The sequence below is a fragment of the Humulus lupulus genome, chromosome 3, assembly GCF_963169125.1.
Source record: "Humulus lupulus chromosome 3, drHumLupu1.1, whole genome shotgun sequence".
Classification (NCBI taxonomy): domain Eukaryota; kingdom Viridiplantae; phylum Streptophyta; class Magnoliopsida; order Rosales; family Cannabaceae; genus Humulus; species Humulus lupulus.
The window spans coordinates 280,068,646-280,089,060 of NC_084795.1; the positions used below are offsets into that span (position 1 = coordinate 280,068,646).

At 29.2% G+C, this 20,415-nt stretch overlaps 2 protein-coding genes across 3 annotated transcripts; both read right to left on the reverse strand.

The window, feature by feature from the left end:
• Nucleotides 1-56: 56 nt before the first annotated feature.
• On the reverse strand, nucleotides 57-5,520 carry LOC133824610 (uncharacterized). Its single transcript, XM_062257552.1, has 8 exons — nucleotides 4,855-5,520; nucleotides 3,152-3,991; nucleotides 2,428-3,060; nucleotides 1,817-1,954; nucleotides 1,430-1,719; nucleotides 1,212-1,335; nucleotides 600-1,126; nucleotides 57-503 (listed from the first exon to the last, which is right to left on the reverse strand). The coding sequence occupies exons 1-8, from the start codon at nucleotides 5,272-5,274 to the stop codon at nucleotides 284-286; spliced, it is 3,192 nt and encodes a 1,063-aa protein (XP_062113536.1). The 5' UTR covers nucleotides 5,275-5,520; the 3' UTR covers nucleotides 57-283.
• A 5,890-nt stretch (nucleotides 5,521-11,410) lies between these two features.
• Nucleotides 11,411-15,433, reverse strand: LOC133824611 (uncharacterized). Of its 2 annotated transcripts, none has more exons than XM_062257553.1 (6): nucleotides 15,279-15,433; nucleotides 14,844-14,973; nucleotides 14,683-14,734; nucleotides 13,593-13,651; nucleotides 12,801-12,846; nucleotides 11,411-11,708 (listed from the first exon to the last, which is right to left on the reverse strand). In XM_062257553.1, the coding sequence occupies exons 2-6, from the start codon at nucleotides 14,964-14,966 to the stop codon at nucleotides 11,575-11,577; spliced, it is 414 nt and encodes a 137-aa protein (XP_062113537.1). In that variant the 5' UTR covers nucleotides 14,967-14,973; nucleotides 15,279-15,433; the 3' UTR covers nucleotides 11,411-11,574. The 2 variants fall into 2 exon arrangements, with proteins under 2 accessions (XP_062113537.1, XP_062113538.1); XM_062257554.1 differs by having other exon boundaries at nucleotides 15,266-15,428.
• Between the last annotated feature and the right edge of the window lie 4,982 nt (nucleotides 15,434-20,415).

The following is a 20,415-nucleotide window of genomic DNA, read 5'->3' on the forward strand; positions in this document are numbered from 1 at the left end:
ATTTTGCATGAACTTAGGTTACAAACTTTTAACAGATGTTACCTAAAACATGAAATATAAAAATAAAGTTGTGAACTCAAGTTACAAACTTGAGACACCTCTGTACAACATTCCTCATAAAAAAGGGCTAATATCAAAATTCAATGATATGCCACAGTATTCAAAATATTCAAACATGATACTTGCTTGAAAGTTTGCAAAACAAAGACACAAAAGTTATCTTGCCATAAGTATGTATCTTCTTTACAAGATAAAAGCCAAAATGTTAACTACTTTGATGCTCTCATACTTCCATTGCATTAACATTCAACATCTTCTTGCTCATTCTTCCTCTGAACTCCCCATCAGATAGATAGCCTTCATCTTTCTTTCTTTTAGCATGGACATATAGCTCGACTGCAATTTTGTTTCTCTGGAAACTAACATTCAGAGGATTGGGGATATTTTCAATAAGTCCATGCATAAGAAATTCAGCAAACTTTATGATAAAAATCCCACAATCGCTACAAAAAAAAAACAACAAAATCAGTAACACATAAATGCATATAAACAAAATAATGCAACCAAAAAATAACAATAACTAAAAAAAAACCACTTACTTGTTACTCTGTTGTGGAACCTCATCATCAAACACAATGTCCAACGGGTGACACATATCAATGCCCTTGAATGCTTGTGCATTTAGATCAATATCTTCCCTTGACTCATAAAAATTATTTAAAGAAAGAAACAAGGGCAACAAAGTAGAATATGCTTCAACAACTTTCAACACTTTCTTATCCATAACTCTATTCCTCATTGAGTTGTAGACTTTAAAAAATCTCTGCTTCACGTTGAACTCCCCAAGAATCCAATGATTACAGCCAACAACAGTCATATTAATAGGGAATAAAATGAAATCTACTAGCGACCAAGGGGTGTTACAAAGCATTTTATAACCACAAATATACTCAAAAATAACACTGTTATGCGATATAACAGATCGATCACAGTCACTTGACAGATACACATCATACAGAGAAGTGATAACTTGATCAAAAGAGTTATCTGTAGTAGTAACTCTAACATTTATCAACTCACAATACTTGGCTTTTTTTCTAAGGTAATAAAATGCCACATTAATATGCTGAAAAAACAAGAAGCAAACCATAATGAGAATAATGAAAACAGTAAAACTAAAACAACTTAATGATAATAAGGGAAAAAAATACCTCATTGTCCAAATCCCTCCCATCTTTAACTAAATCATAAAACCAAATTTTTCTCTCAATCTCAGTTACACAAAACTGAAATGGCTCCTTAATGATACTATTATTATCATCAAATTTCTTATACCTATAACAATTATAAACATTTAAAAGTGAATTATGGTGAAACAGAAACTGAAATACAAAATAAATAAAAAAACAATTAAAAAATAGAAGCATACTTATTATTTTTTCTCAGCCCCAGAGAAAACCACTTGTTAAAAGAGTCTTGGTCAATTTGATTAGGCAGATCAAAAAGATTGTCTCCAAAAGCATATCGTCCCACAACCTTCCTTTTAGACTTCACAACCTCCAAATGTTTCATATCCTTAGAAGAAGATGATCCAAATTGGTTAACAAAAGGAGATTGCAAAACTGTAGCAGGCTTTGGATTCCTTTTGCCAACAACAGGAGTAGACACAACTACTGGATTCATCAAAGAACCAGCAATGGGTGTTGCCATAATAACTTCCTAGAAACAAAAATAATATGAAAAACTCAATAATACAACTATTGGAACATATTGCAAAAAGAGAAAACAAAATACAATATCTGCCTTGTTTAGTTACCTTTTTCTTTGCCAAATCACCAACAGCTGCATGAACAACTTTATCAAAAATCTCCACATTCATGTTGTTAAAAATATGAGCCTCTTCTTCTAGATCTTTAACAACATCAGCTACATCATCATGAGGTTTGACAATATTCTATGGAAAAACAAAATTTTATAAATTAATACAGAAATACATGAATACATTACCTTAAAAAAATACAAATCATGAAACCAAAATAACCTGGTCATAGCTCTGGAAAAAAAAGTTGTATATATAATAAAAAATAATAATTGCCAAACAAAAAATTCCAAAATTCATAAGTTTACAAAAACATAACAGAGTTTATACATGCTCTGGAAAAGTCTTGTACAAAACTAACTAAGAAAAAAAAAGTTTACAAATTAATAACAAGAGGTTTACAAAACAAGAATTCTAAACTTTCTCTTCCACTTCTCATATTCCAATGGAAACAAAATCAGATTCCTATCAAAAAGGGAAAACAAAAATTAATAAAAATAAAATATTAATTATATATATTAACAGAAATATAAACATCTATAAAATATAAAATAAAAAATAACAAACCAACCAAGCAATAAAATTAATATTTAGATAAGAATACATACCATTGTTTCTTCAACATCATTCCCAGTAGTCTTCTCATTCTCATTTACTGTATCATTCTTATCATCTGCAATTACCATATCTCCAGCAGCATCTTCTTGCATTGCTTGAATGCATTCATCAAAAACTTGGGTAAAACTTTCATTCTCAAAAAACTTATCCTTTTCCTTTGAAACACCACCACCACCAGAAGTATCACCAACATCAGCTCCCACAAAACCAACATCAACATGATCAATATCATCATTAATACCACATGATTTTGGCCTCAACTCACCTAACATTTCCATAACTGCCTTGTGTTTTAAATCTTGATCGTTTTTCAGATTAACCAACATCTCCATCAATGCCCTATGTCTAGATTCACTAGCAGACTTTAAAAATGCAATTTCCTTAGACATAATGTTACACTTCTTCTGACATTCATCCACAATAATTTTCATATCAGAAAAACCAAATGTCACACAAGGAACATATGATGAGGAAGGAGCCTCACTGGTTGGTTTCTTTGGAGGAGCAACAAAATCATCATCCTCAAAATCAGCAACATTCATATCCTTGTTGCACTGGAAAAAACCTTCAAGCTTGAAGGCATTGTTCTCTTCATCAGTGGGCAAAACTTTAACAATTTTGGTCTGCAAATAACAACACAGAAAAATCAGTTTACAATATTAAAAAAATCAAATAAATTCATATATAAAGAAAAGCAAAAAGAATAAAAATTACCTTATGTAATGAAAACACATTCCTCTCAAGCTCCTTATGAGATGGGATTGCAACAGATGACCAATTTATAATCCTAGGCAGACCACAACTAACCTTCTCACAATAAGTTCCCTCTAAACTAGGAATTGATTCGTAAATGAAAACTTGGAAAACAAATGGCAAACCATTCAACTTATAGGTTGGGTAAGAACCTTGCCGAGTAATAACAACTTCATTTTCCCTTAAAGCATCTCTCAAAGATGATAGAGTCACATTAAAAATATCCTTTCCCCATGGAAAATGATTAAAACCACCACTATCACAAAGATACAAGTCAGTTTTTTCAATGTTCTTCTCTTTTTGCCAAGCATACAAAAAGTTAGTGATCAGGTAAAGTACAGCCATCCTAACAGCCTCATCATCATTATCAAAATTGGCAGCCTTAAACCTTTCTTCAACAATAATTCTTGAAATGCCCCTTGTATGGTCACCAAAAAATTTCGAATACAATCCAATAGGATTACTATTCTTAATTCCACCTCTATCAATATCACCAAACACATTTAACCCAGACAATAACCCAAATTCACCCAAAGAAAACCTAATCAGCTTTCCACAAACTTTAAACCACATTTCATTTAAGTTTGGTTGGTTAACTTCTCTCAACAAAACATGGTGAACCAATTTAGCTTGATTAGCATAAGATTTAAGGTTTAGAAAATGACCAAAGCAAGTCTTACTAAACAAAACCTTTTGAGAGTCAGTCAATTTTTCTGAGATCACATTGATCTTCTCAAAACCACAGTGAAAATTGACTCTTGCTCTATAATGATCCTCATGTTTGATAAAACATTCCATATGCTGCATAGAATAATAGACAACCAACAAAATTTTAAAACAAGACAAATCAAATGATTAGATGACAAGAAAAACACAAATTGATGAAATGAAATTAAAACAGATACAATCAAAACTTGAAAAAATGAAAACATATTTCAATAATATAAAACCTATTATCTTTAAATACAAAAACTAACAAATTGGAACTTGTAACATATGTTTACAGAAAAAGAAAAACATATTTACAACATCAGAAAGAACATTAACAACCTTGTAACACTTGGTTACAAAAACTAACAATAGGAACTTGTAACATATGTTTACAAAAAAAGAAAAACATATTTACAACATCAGAAAGAACATTAACAACCTTGTAACACTTGGTTACAAAACTAACAATATAGGACCTGTAACATATGTTTACAAAAAAACAAAAACATGGTTTCAGTAATACCATTAACAAACATGTAACATATAGGTACAAAAACCTAACAAAAATTAACAAAATTAAAAACATAAATCAGATCAGAGCATGAACAACATAGAAAACATATTTCAAGAATATAAAACCTAATATATAAAATACACAAACTACCAAATTAGAACCTGTAACATAAATTTAAAGAAAAGAAAAACATATTTACAAACGTCGGAAAGAACATTAACAAACTTGTAACACTTCGTTACAAAACTACCAAATTATGACTTGTAACATATGTTTACAAAAATGGAAAACAAGGTTACAAACATCAGAAATACCATTAACAAACCTGTAACACTTTGATACAAAAAAATAACAATTGTTAACAGCAACAAGACAAATAGACCCATAAAAAACAGAAAAAAAAGAACAAAACGAATTTAAACGACACAAACATAAATACCTTCGGTTTATCCAGTAAACCAACATTCTTCTTCGCAATTTTTCTGTTAGCCTTGCACTTTACTCGACTAGAACCTTCAATAGATAGTTTCTTAGATTTCTTCGCACTGACTTTGCTCTTTGACAATGCAACATGTTTTCGCTTCAACTTTTTCCCAATTAAGTCAACACTCGCATGCATGTCGCCCTCCTTCAACTCATTTGAACCACCAACATCATCCTCGATCACATTAGGAAGGGGAGAATCCAATGAATACTTCAAAACAGCTTTCCCTTTAGACAAAGGAGAAAGATTACTCTTCAGAAGTTTCCCCTTCGTTTCGGAAGACTCTTGATCGTCGGAATGCTTCGAGGATGCTGGGCCAGAGAACGCAGCACCCGACCGAGCAGGAGATGCAGACCCCGCACGAGTGACAACCATTGTTTAACCAGTCAATGCCAAACGATTTTGAAAAAAAATGAAGAAACTCAGTTAGGTTTTCGGACTCGGCCAAAGAAAAAATGAGAAACGGAGAATGAAACAGATGAAAGAGAAAGAGAATACAAAAAAACTTCGGGGTTTGAAATTTGAAAAAAAGACTTTATAAAAAACCGTATATTTGAAATAAAAAACCGTATAAAAGTAGGCAACCGTATATTTCAAATTTTTTTGCTTTATACGGTGTATTATGTAATTTTCTCATAGAATAATATCACATTAAGCATATAATATAATCTACTATGAATTAGCAACAAATTGTTTTTTTTTTAAACTAGCAAGAAACTTAAATTTAAAATATATATATAGTATTTAATATTACATTAAACATATAATATATATTATTTTGTTGTCACTTTCAAATTTAAAAACTATAACAAACATAAACTTAAATAAAAATAAATAAATTATTTAATTAAAATAGGATATTTATTTTAAAATTTATATGACATTAATATAAATTTAATAAAAATAATTAATAAATTTTATAAATAAAACTAAGCTAAGGTGCATATTGCATTCCATATATCTCGTATAAATATAAATATAAGGGAACCGAAATTAAATAATTCTACATTTTTTTTGTGAAAAACAAAAATATCTACACATTTAAATTTGAATTTAGTTCGTATAGTATCTAATATTTCTACAATTTTAATTAATCTATTTTATTCTAGAAAAAATAGTATCTACATGTTTAAATTTTAATTTAATTAGATATTTAATTATGATAAGTATTTAATTAAATTATAAATATATTCTTATAATCGATACCTTTCAAAGAGGAGAATATGTGTCATTCTAAAATCTTTTAAATGTTTTATATTTATTAGAATGTTTGTTTTAATTTATTTTGATTATATTACTTAATATAAATTTTTTGCACTCCTATGAAGTATTTTGAAAATTTTCTTACTTTATCTACATTGGTACGTAGATGATATGTTATTGTAAATGATGTTACATGAATAGGGTACTTCTTTGAGATAACAGTGTTGGCATTTTCCAAAAATTTACATGAAATATGGGAAAATTTAATAAAATTTGATATATATGGCTTTTTTTTTGTGTGCATTTTTTATGGCTTTTTTTATTGTTTTATTTTTTTTATGGATTTTGTTTTCCTATATTTATCAAAATATTTGTTCTGTATCCCATATTTTTTTGTATAAGTTTATTTATTCTATATGGGCATTTTTGTGAGGGAATTTCTATCTTTTTTATTATTTTTTTTTTTATTATTTTGGTAAATATTTTTGTAAGAAAATTTTAATTCAGTAGTTTTTTATTATGCATTTATGTTAATTTTTGTGAAGGTTTTTCAGTCATTTTACGTATTATTATTATTATTATTATTATTTTTTTTTTTTTGTAAGAAAATCAATTCCCAGTATGCATGCAGGTATTTGAGTACATATACTCTCTATCACATTTTTATCTGCATCACGCTTTAATTAAACTTAAAGCCTAAAATGAAAATCAATTTGTGATTCATTTTCCATATTTATTTCTTGTACGCATTTTCCTCTTCTTCTTCTTCTTCTTCTTTTTCTTCTTCTTGCATCGTCAATATTGCAGCAAGCTCCAAGGCAGATGTCGATCTCCGTCGCTCAGGCATGGTCATGGTATCGTGATGCTCGCGATGCAAAAATCTGGGGAGGTTGGCGAAGGGCAAGGCTAGATCTGGGGCTGGAGCTTATCATATACCCAGAAAGAAGAACTTCATTGAGTACTGGAGACATCTTCAGCTACTGGTTTTGGTTGTTAGTAACATCTAGCTAAGATTATATTAGATCTATCTGTGGAAAAAATATATGTATATATTGAACTGAGTAAAAAGAAATGAATTTTAATGGAGGTTTTGTGAAGAGGATGGGGGATGAATTAAACTACTGAAGAATGAGGAGAAGAAAAAATGGCTGAGAGGCTCAAAGCTTAGTAGGAAGATATGGTGGTTACAGCGAGGTTTGAAAAAAAAAAACCAATTTCTATGGTACCTGGTTACTTAGTAAAGTGTAAAAACAAAATCAAATCTAAACAAAAGAATCTAAATTAATCGTTATCGTAACTGGTTACTCATAGGTCTAAAAAAAATCAGATATGAATAAAATGAATCAGGGGTCATGGTACCGGGTTACTTAAACAGATTTGAAAAAAAAACTGATATGAAAAAAAATAAACTAAATTGATCTTGAAGGTAACTGGTTACAACTAGGTCTGAAAAAAAAAACAGAGACAGTTGCAATGGTAAACGATTACTTAGCCAGTCTTGGAAAAAAAATAAGATTCAAACAAAAAATCTAAACTAATAATAATCGTAACTGGTTACAGCGAGGTCTGAAAAAAAAATCAAATCTAAAAAAAATAACCAATTGCTATGGTGCCTGGTTACTTAGTCAGGTGTGTAAACAAAATCAAATCTAAACAAAAAAATATAAATTAATCGCTACTGTAACTGGTTACACCTAGGTCTAAAAAAAATATGATATGAATAAAATGATTCAGGAGTCATGGTACCTGGTTACTTAAACAGATTTGGAAAAAAAAAAACCCAGAAAAATCAAAAGTTTTGTTTGCTTGTTTTTTTATTTCTTGTACTTGTATTCTGAATAAATTTTGTAAACCTATCGATACATTTTTTGAGCAAACGTTCTAGTTCTATTTCTTTAAATAATCAATAAACACATAAATATTTATGTTATAACCTTATTTGATGAATATTTGGCTGCTAAACCTATTGATCTAAACATCACAGAGAAGAACCTTTTGACAACTTTTGTCCTTTTCAACCAAAAAAACTAATGAGCTAACCTAAGCTTTCATATGTTAAAAGTACCCTAAAATATTCAACTACCTAGCTTCTTATACTACCCTAGTCTACACTAAATAATAGCAGTCAACTTTTCTTAAGTACATTTCTTAAATCAAATCAAATTTGAAGTCAAGTACCTAGTTACTTAAAAAGATTTAGAAAAAAAAAACCCAGAAAAATCAAATATGAAGTCAAGTACCTGGTTACTTAAACAGGTTTAGAAAAAAAAAAACCCAGAAAAATCAAATATGAAGTTCAAAATCAGATATGAAAAAGAAGAAAACTAGATTTGAAGAAAGAAAAAGAAGAATAAGAAAGACCAAATAAGAATAAGAAGAAGAAGAATAAGAAGAAGAAATAAAGAAGACGAAGAAAAAGAAGAAAGAAAGAAAGAAAGAAAGAAGAAGAAGAAGAAGAAGAAGAAAATCAGTTCTTCGTCGTCGTCGGAGGCGGCAGTGGAGGTAGCAACGCCAGAAGAAATCTGAGATGGCCATTGAATTGAGGAAGAGAAAGAAAGAAATGAGAAGAGAGAGAGATCGTGAGGAGAGAAGAGAATAAAAAATAAGAAAATTAAGTTTATGGTAATTTATTTACCATATTTTAAACTTTTTTTCCAAAACTTACCATATTTTGTACAATTATTTTTTTTCCCATAAATTTAAAACCTATATATATTTTTCCCATATTTATGTAAACTTCTCTTTTAAAAATCTTATAAATTAATAAAAAAAAATTGGGATATTCACATATTTAGCTAAGATTTAAAATTTTTTTTACAAATTTATAACAAATTTGTAACCATATATTATAATTTTGTAAACAACACATTAATAAGCGTTGGCTTATAAAGTTCTCCGCTGAAAGTCTACTTACTGCAAATGTGGCATTCTAATCTTATTTATTTTGATTTTCTTATATTTAAATAATGATAGGTTTTAATTTATTTATTTTATAAAAAATACTAGTTTGGTCCTTGTATTTTTTTAAAATACGAGATCGCTGTCTATATTTTTGTTAAATAACAATTCAAACCTTGTGTTTTACAAAATATATAAAAATAGTACTCCTGACCTGATTTGGTTAAATATTTTCAAATATAATTTTTCATTCTTAGATCATTGACCACATTCTCTTCAACAACCTAAAAATTGATCTTATAACCAAAAATATTTTAATAAAAATCAAGGCTAGGGCACATTTTTATCCATTTTATAAAATATGGGGTCTGAATTATCATTTAACAAAACACAAAAGTCTATCACGTATTTAAAAAAAACACATTGATCAAACTAGTATTTTCCCTATATTTTATTTGTTCCCTTCTCCACCATGTCTCTTAATCTTCTACATATAAATTTTAATTTATTTTTATTGCAATTTCTATATTAATAATAATTAATTCTATTTTATTTCAATTTCAATGTTAATAATAAGGTCTATATAAATTCAATTAAATTTATGTTTTTATATTAATAGTAATTAATTCTATTGCATTTTATTTTTATATTAATAATAATGATTATAACAATAATTAATTAAGACAAAAACCTCCATATTACTTTAGTTTGATTTTTTAATTTATATATGTATATATTTATATTTTATATCTCTTCTATATAATAAGTGTGTAGATAACGAACATTCTTGGTTTTAACGGTTTTTTATTTTTTTCAATGTTAACTTTAACGGAATATTCTTATATTTAACAGAATATTATTATATTTAACGATAGTTTGTAAACACTTAAATTTAAATCAAATAAAATAAATAATTAAAAAAATTAAAATATGATATTTTTGAGATATTTTACAATAATAATTATTTAAAAATAATAAATAATTAAATAAATTAAAATATAATATTTTTCAGATATTTTACAATAATAATTATTTTAAAATAATAAATAATTAAACAAATTAAAATATGATCTTTTTGAGATATTTTATCATGATAATTATTTAAAAATAATAAAATCATACGTTTTATAACTTAAATAAAATTTAATTAAACTTAAACTCACTTATTAGAATTTTATCATATTAAATATATAATATAATCTACTGTGAATTAGCAACAAATTTTTTTTTTTTTTAATAAAAAAAAAACTAGCAAGAAACTTAAATTTAAAATCTACGTATAATATTTAATATTACATTAAATATATAATATATAATCTATTGTTGTCACTCCCAAATTCGAAAACTAGAACAAATACAAACTTAAACAAAATTAAATAAATTATTTAATTAAAATAGGATATTTATTTCAAAATTTATATGACATTAATATAAATTTAATAAAAATAATTAATAAATTTTATAAATAAAACTAAACAAACGTGCATATTGCACGTTGTTTGTATCTAGTATATATATATATATATGACAATTCTCAGCTTCACTTTAAACTCTACCGATGGAGCTCTTCAGTTTCTCTACCCATGAATAATTTTCGACACAATTTTGTTTATGACCATGTATATTGTAGTTGTTTAGAGCATCGTGCAAATTTTCAGAAAATTCCGAATGGTTTACAATGCCGAAAATTAGGTTCAAACATATTAATTTCCACGCACATAAAAAAACATTAGTTACGCATACAACAACATATTTGAACTTAATAAAAAAAATCGCACTGAAAACTATTCACAGATTGAGAACATTAAAAGTCTCAGCGATAAACTCGCTCAAAGTAAAGCTCCTAAAGAAGAATTATCATATATATATATATATATATGCTTACATTTTTCCCAAAGAACCCACTCTCAATGGAACAGAGAATTCTTGTCTAAACGAGGAAGAGAATTCTTGTCTAAACGAGGAACAGGCCAAGGATGAAGATTATTTTTATTCCTCAAATGTTAAATGTGACAGGGCGAGGATAACACTTTCTGCTTCGATGGCTCCTATTTAAATTTTTTATGTATTTTATATCTATATTTATGTATTATTATAGTATATTAGTAATTTTTTAATATTTTAAATTTTATTTGAAATGATATTTAGTATTTTAAATCATAAATTTTATTTAATATGTTACAAAATATACAAGTACCAATTATATACCAAACTAATATAATGCAACATCACTAACTATTGCCAACACACAATAAAAAATTTGAAAGCCATACCAATTTTCTTCTATTTCTTAGTCTTAGCACATATTCAAAGTTTTTTTTTTCTACTTATTTTTTTTTTCTTTCTAATAACCTGGAAATGGACGAACCCAACTCAGTTGGAGGCTGATACCCCTTTGACAAAAATGGAAAGCACAAAAATAGAATATATTTACAGAACTTTCAATATAATAAGATTTTTTTGGGTTAAATATTCACTAATTTGAGTGTGTAACCAAAAAATATATACTTTGTAGGACCATTCAAGGATGTATGAGCACCTGCCTACTCGAGTAAGGCGGATATTCTCTGTACATCAAAGGGTCGAGGACGTTCTGGACTTGTGAATCTTCTCGTCTTTAGAAGTGGTAGGCGACGGAAATGGCGAGGAAGAAAATGCTGCGTGATACGATGACGAAGCAAGTTGTGCAACGGCCGGAACTGCACCACCTGCGCACATTCCAATAGAAAATGTTAATGATCTACTATCATTCTATCAATCTCATCCCGAAAAGCTGGAATGGAACATTGAACTCAGGCAGGCAGGAATTCTCTTAGATTAAGATAATTATGCAGAATAAAAATGATCTATTCCCTTTAAGAGAGACAACAAGAGATTAATGACTAGAAAGTACGCTACATAAAAATAGTTAAGAGACCTCGTTCAGCTAAGCTTCTTTAAGCTGTTTTTTAACTTTTAAAATTAGAAAAGTACTTTTAGAAGTGATTGGGTGAAAAATAAAAAACCCTCCTCTCTCACAAGCATTACTTAGAAACCTAGAGAGCCTCGCGTTGGGGTAAATAAAAAATGCTTCAGAAGTCACGTATATATTTGTCAATCTAGTTGCTCTCGAATGAATGTACACAACTATTTATAATTGTTTGATAAATGCATATACATATACTTGATAGAGTGCTCAAGATCCAAACCAATCCAATTACTCTGAACCAATTCAATTACAAAAAGTTGAATATCCAACTACAATTTGATTGGATCAATTATTGGATAACACTCTGAAAATCTAATTAAGAACCGATCGATTCCAACCTTTACTAAAATATTTATATATATTATATTAAATATAAATATATTTAATTAAAAAAATTTATATTGGTTGACATATAGTATATCTCATTATGTGAATACATCATAGTATATCTCATTATGTAAATACATCATGTTAAGGACTAATGTGGTAATTCTAAAATTTTAATGTAGTATTATTAGCAAATATCATTAGTATACTTTTTAATATTAAAATTCAGGTTAAGAGATCCAATCCAATTTTTGAAGTCAAATTAGATTGGATTGGATGCTCATTTCCAACATCCAACCTTTAATTGGATTGGTTAGAAGCAAAAATGTTAGATCGGATCGGATGAGCACCACTACTTGATATTAGTTAAACCTTACTGCATGAAATAGTTTATTCTACAAAACTTTATTTTACCACATCAGCAGAAACTAAAGCCTGTTAAATTTGATGAGTAAGAGAGACACAGTGTAAAGAACACCAAAAGTAAAGTACAAAAAATTCTGACCTGCCAAACCCGCACATGCAGAAGAAAATACTATCACAGGTGGTGCCTGCATATTTACATGAGAAAATTTAGGCCAATGCCAGTGTATAATCCTTTACAATTGCATGTAAGGGTTTCGCATTACAATATGAACAAAGTAAAAGGAAATTAATTTAACCTGAGACAACTTCAACCATGATATTTTAAGGAAAAAAAAGTTTCACAAAATAGCGGATTAACTTATGGAGAAAACTTCCACAGAATCTTTATAGAAATTAAAATTAAGGCGTTATATAGTGAAAAACCACAAGAATCTTCCTTCAAACAAGAAAACACATTAGCCTTGCCACACCACCTAGCACAAAATTCAATTGTTTCACGGAGTGAGCATGAAACCCGGCAGGAAAACAACTAATAAGAATACCAGCCCATAATCAACTCCCAAACTTTTGAAGCCCATTCTTCATGTTTAAAAACATTCCAAAACTCCTACGAGATAAAGACTTCCCCCACCAACAGTAACCATTCTCCAACATAGAAAAGCATAAGCCTTTATCAACAATTTACAATTCAACATAAAACCCCAACTAAGGAAAAAAGGGGAGAGATGAAATCTTTACATAAAACCCCGTATCACTAAGTATAATGCACAATTCTTTAAACAAACATATCATCTATTTATATACTGAATCTTTTATGTCATAAGGAAGAAGAAAGTTTGCATTGGAGAGCCAAAATACATGAGCAAGTACAAGTTGTCATTTACAAAGAAAAAACATATCAGAGTAAGTACTAAAACACCAAAAAACTTACACCAACGAGAAAATGTAACCACATTGGCCCCTTTACAAATCTCCGAACAATTGGCATTACTGCAACAACAAATACAAAATGAACACATGAGTTTATAATGCAACGTTTCCAATGAAGAAATCTCTTGGCAAAAGGCACAAACAGAAAAGAGAGGTCAACAAACAGTTATGCAACCTTTGTAGTTTAATTTTCTTTCTTTTTAAACTTCAAGTCTTTAACAAGGATATGGCATTTGGGAAAAATAAAACAAAAACAATGACAAGAAGGGCTATGGAACTTAAAAGCAATCAGTAAACCCTTGTGTTTAAAATCCTGGAATAGCTAATTATCAGCTACTTGGCTTCCTACCCTATAATTAGCGATTTGCATGGGAAAATCTTGTCAAGGGTATACCTAACGAAAAGCACTACGACTAGACCTCAAAATTAAAGTACTATTACTATATGTTGAGATCCAAAGAAAATGTAATGCATTTCACAGTGAAAATCAGCCAATACTGACAAATTTTATGAATGGAAAATGGAGAACAATGCATTTACATATATTGGAAATCTATATTTTTTGTTCTTTTTATTTTGGTAATAGCAGTAAGAGTCCTAAAATTATACATGTACAATACAGAGCATATTACAAGTGAATTTGTCAATAGATAAGAGTTAAATCACATTCACTGCATAAACATGTCCACAGATCAAAAACCAAAATGCTAATAATGCCTTTCAGTGTTTAAACATTGCCTAAAACTGAAGCATATTAAAGGAATCACAAAGCGTTAAACTTGTAAACAAAAATCAATGAGTTATTCCCGGCTAAATACTGATTACTCGAATGCTTACTCCAATAAACTTTTTTTTCTTTTTCATATATATAATTTATAAATACCCACACATCATCCCCATATCAGTTTTGAGGATCAAAGCACAATAATTTAATTGAACATGAATTGACAACTCAACAGATCATAATAAACTAAAATAACTTTGTAAAAGACAAGAAAACAAAAGAAAAGCCAATCATATATAAGAAGCCCAAAAAGATTAAAAACATGTAAAAGTAATGAAATTGAAAAATAAGAAACGAGAAAGCACACCATGGTTGAATCCATAAAAAGCACTTGTTGTGCCACCAACAGCAGACCCAATCTATAAAATAAGAAAAAACCCAACAATGAAATACGAAAGGAGATAAAAAAAGAAGAAGACAATATTCAAATAGAGCCTGAAAATGCATAGCTGATGGATGGATAGATACCATAGAAAAGCTATCCCTAATAAATGGCCGAACAGTCCACTCGCTGGTTTCCACATCCTTTGTCAGAGGTCCAGCGCAGTGATGACATCTTAAACTCGTCTCCCCGTGTTTGGGATCTGCCATTTTGTCTCTGAAAGATACAGATTGATGGTGTTTGATTAGGGTTTTAGCCTTTTATGCTAAAAAAAATGCCTCCTTGAAAGTATTGACAGACAATACGACGGGTTTTTAACACTCAAAATCAATCAAAATTCCCAAGTGAATTTTAATGAAACAACAAATCTACATTACATATATTGAAATTTTCTATTCCATATTCTTTAAAATAGAATGAAATTTTATACAAAAAATTTATGAATGAAACGATTAACCTCAAAACAATTTCTATACAAAAAATAAAACTTTGAAAAGGGAAAACGCACTTGGAAATCTTACAGTTGATAGTAACGGCGGTGTCAGGGTGAGAGCTTGTGAGGCCAAGCGTTGTGACTCCGCCTGAGGCGGCCGTGAGCGTCAATTGGGAACGGCGGTGAAGGGAGAGAGAGAGAGAGAGGACCGGTTTGTGGTGTAGTGAAAGAGTCGGTGTAAGTGGCTGAGCTGAGACTTAGTGATGAAACATTGGGCCGGGCTTAGTTAATGGGCCAAAATCTTATATATGCGTGCAAATGTGGTAAAATTGTAAATTTAGAAAAAGAGAAATTATTACTAATGATATGTAATACCTAAAATATGTTCCAAACATTACAATACTTTTCTCAGTTTTAATAAATATAATTGACTAGATTAAATTACCATGTCGATGTATATAATGTTTAGGTGTATATTTTGAGTGCACATATCGTTTCTGATATAAGCTTTTTTTATAAGTATTCATATTAGGTAGAAGCAACGCGCAATGTACGTTTGTTTTGTTTTAAAGTTGTAAACATTGTCTATAATTTTAATAAAGATTGGTTCACTGTTTTAATATATATATAATAGAATATGAATTATGGTTCTATAAGATATACAAATATTTATATCAATAATCTCTACATATATGACATCTTAACACAACGTTGACATAGATATATATTTACATGACTTCATGACATATATATAAAATATAATAATATTTAGGGTTTATACCTTTTTAGACCCTGTGTTTTGTTTCATTACCTGTTTGGACCATGTGTTTTGACAAATTACTTTTTAGATCCTGTATTTTCTAAAATAGTTCAAATAGACCCCTAAGCCCGATTTTGATCAAAATTTTTTGAACTAAAATCACAAATAATTCATAAAACTAACAACTTAGAACAAAAATACAGTCATTCTGCCTAAGAACTGTATTGTTATACTAAATTTTTTGTTCATCAAAATCAGGTTTAAGGGCCTATTTGAACCATTTTACAAAACACAAAGTTCAAACAAGTAATGAGGCAAAACACAAGGTCTAACAAGGTATAAACCCTAATGTTTAAAAAGAAATTAAAAATTAGAAGAATTTTTATATAATTTAAGTGACACAATAAAAGTTTTTTCTATTCTTTTATTAACTGATTTATGTAAAATAACAATAGAAAAAGTCATAGTACAGACAGTAATATGCATGCATCAACTATTTTTAGTTTTTAATGTATCTTGCAATGTCATTTGGTGAATTTGATGAAGAAAAAGAACTTCAACTACTTGATAAAAAGCAAACTATCACACAAATTTATAAGATAAAAAGTAATATGTATGCATTTATTATTTTTGAATAAATATGATTTAATTATTTAAATTATCATAAAATATCTTTAAAATATCATATTCTAATTAATTAATTTTTTTTTAAGTTTATGTTTGTTTTAGTTTTTGAATTTGGTAGTGACAACAAAAGATTATATATTATATGTTTAATATAATATTAAGTTATGTTTAATTAACTTTATTTAAGTTATAAAATATATAGTTTTATTACTTTTAAATAATTATCATTGTAAAATATCTAAAAAATATCATATTTTAATTTGTTTAATTATTTATTTATTTAAGTTTAAGTTATATTTACAATCTATCGTTAAATATAAAAATATTCCGTTAAAATTAACTAAAAACTAGAGGTGGAAATTCGTGTAAACATGTCAGATTCGTGTCAACACAATTATGACACGACACGATTAAGGTAAACACGAACACGACACGATTATTAAACATGTCAAAAATACGAACACGAACACGGCACGATTATTAAACGGGTCAACACGACACGAACACGATAACACGATTATGACACGATTAATCATAATTATACGAAAAAAATCATAAAACCTATGTAAAGTATTCGTGTTATCGTGTCTGACACGATTATGACACGACACGATTATTAAATGGGTCAACACGATTATGACATGACACGATTAAGGTAAACACGAACACGACATGATTATTAAACGTGTCAAAAACTCAAACACGAACACGACGCGATTATTAAACGTGTCGTGTCGTGTCGTGCCATCGTGTCGTGACCCAAATTGCCATCCCTACTAAAAACTAAGAATTTACGTTATCTATACACTTTTTATATTGAAGAGATATTTCTTAGTTTCAAGTTGTCCCTTTTTTTCACCAAAATAAAAATTATAGACTTTCTTTATTAAAAAATTAAGAATTAAATATTTTAAATAAATAATTTTTTTCTTGATAAATAAATTATTAAATATAATAGCAAGAACATGATACAATCTCAAATATAAATCTATAAATAAATAATTAAGACACATATTAGTCTTTATTTTTAGGTTGTATAAGTAAAAACTAAAATACTTATCAAATTTCAAAGTTGATTTTGGTTTCGATTTAAAAAAATAAATAAACCGAAAACGATCGTAAAAAAATATTAGTTCTTTTAAGAGCAATAAAGCACACTTTAATTCTTTCAAAGAGGTTAAGAGTTCGAATCCTATCACTTACCTTTTCATTTGAATAAAATACAAACTAATACTAGAAAGAAAAAAAAACATGGAATATTAGTTTGGACCTTTAGATGAATGAATGAGTTTTCCAATGAAAAAGTTTTTCCAATTTAACTTTAGCAACCAAACATATAGGAATCAACCATTATTTTCAACTCCTTTCCTTTCTATTCAAGACAACCAAAGATCACCTTAAGGCTTAATATTGGACCTTAGTTCATTATGCTTGATTTTATTTTAAATTCACTTATAGTTACTTATATTTTGATTGCTTCATTTTAAAATTTTGTGTTTATACTCATCACTACAAGAAAGAAGGCTTTTGCCGGTGCAATTCCGAATTGCGTCGGCAAAAAAAACCTTTACCGGCGCATTTAGTGAAACGCGCCAGCAAAAACAATGACTTTTGCCAGCGCAACCACGAATTGCGCCGGCAAAGATCTATCGAATTTTATAAAAAATAGCACACTTTTTTCGGCGCATTTTACCTAACGTCGGGCCGACAAAAGTCAAACGTGTATTTTAACTTAGTGCACGTTTTCAACAAGTTAAGTGGCTAGACTTTTGTCGGCGGGTTTCGTTGCGCCGACAAAGTCTAATTTTGCGTTGACAAAAGTTTGACTTATTAAAACGATGTTGTTTTGACCTAGGGTTTTAATACTGACTTTTGCTGGCGCATTTTTAGACTTTTGCCGACGCAACGAAACGCGCCGGCAAAAGTCATAACGATTTAGTGCAGCCGTGAGCCCTTTTTCCCTATTTTCAGAATTTTTTTGTATGTTTCTTCTCTCTTCTCTCTGGTCTGACCACCCCATGCCATATTCCCACCGTGGCTCAGCTCAAATAATGAAGCTCTTATCACTACAAAAAATAGGACTTTTGCCGGCGCAAATTTGCGCCGGCAAAAGTAAGGTTTTGCCGACGCAATTTTGCGCCGGCAAAGGACCGCGACGTACCCCCGTCGCTAATTTCACTTTTGCCGACGCAAATGTAATGTGCCGGTAATGGTATCTTTTGGCGACGAAAAAATACGCCGGGAAAAATAAGGATGCGCTGGCAAAAATTTTTGTCGCGTTGTTGTGGAAAACACTTTTAGCGGCGCATTGCGCAAAAATGCGCCGGTAAAAGTTGACTCTTTTAGTGGCGCATTTTTGCGCCGGGAAAGGTGTATATATATAGTGAGGATTGAAACTTTTGCCGACGTAATTTTGCGCTGGTAAAAGTATTTTTTTAATAATATTTTTGATTAAATTACTAATTTTATTTTCAATATATTAATATTAATTAATAATTTTTTATTTTAATATATTAATAATTATTTAATTTTTTAGTAATATTATTTAATTAGAAATAAAATTAAAATTAAAATTGTATAAATAAAAAAAAATTACAACTATTAATATTTATTGTCTCCACCAAACATGAAAATATAAAAGTAGTTTAGTAAAATAAATGTCTCATAAATTAAACTTTAAATAAATAAATAAAAACTTCTACAAACGAGTACTGCTCGCCTCATCATCCCCGCCCCCGTCAGCATCATTGTCCTCGTCCAGATCCTGGTCTGGTAAGTCAACTGTAAAACCAGGAACCAATTCACCAACATGCTTTAACAAAGCACTGAGCAGGAGATCTTGACGCCGTTGACGACTCTCAAGTTTGGTATTATGCTTTTTTAGGTTCTGATTTTCTAGCATAATGTCCTCAGTTCGCTGCAAAAGGCTGTCCATTTTAGGTGGCAATTGCCCGGACATTTGAGAAGTTAACGAAGATATATCTCTCAAGTCAAGGTTAGTAAATCCAATGGCAAAAATTTTAACATTTTTTTACTTTTTTCTCTATATCTCGGTTTGTAATTATATATATATATTTTTTATCTCTCTATAAACAGGTCCACCAAAGTGGTTGCAGCTCCAATCTCTCGGTAGAACATCTCCAAGGGTTAGTTTATGTATATATATATGTTTATATGTTTGTTTATGTATATATGTATATATGTTTGTTTATGTATATATGTTTACGTATATATGTATATATGTTTGTTTATGTTTATATGTATATATATTTGTTTATGTTTCTCTCGGTTAGAACATCTCCATGGAATGTGTGTGTACATATGTTTATTTAATGTTAATTTTTTTTAGAAAATTGATTAATTAATTGTGAACTATTAATATATATGTACGTGTGTGATATTTGATATTTTATTTATATTTTTGTGTTAAAAAAATATATGAATCTGTGTAGTTTTAGAAAAATTAGATTAATAATGTGTTATCCAAAAAATCAGAAACGAATGACGTGGCAAGCATTAATTACACATGGCTGACACCTGGAAGAATGCGTGTTCGACTATCGACCAGGAAAGCACCCTGTATCAGACGATCAGTTTTTCATACGACCAGACTAGTCGTATGCACTTTATACGCGGAAAAGATCTTGGGCGGTTATGAGGGAATCCGAGATTCTCTCCCATGATTTCTTGAGTATCCGATTATTTAGGAAATAATATCTGTAACAAATAAATGTAAATCTTCCCTAAGCTTATAAATAGAGGAAGAGGACTCAGGGAAGGGGATCAGGCTCTATTTTCTCTATTCAGACTTCTAAATTGCTTGGGATTAGAAAGGTCA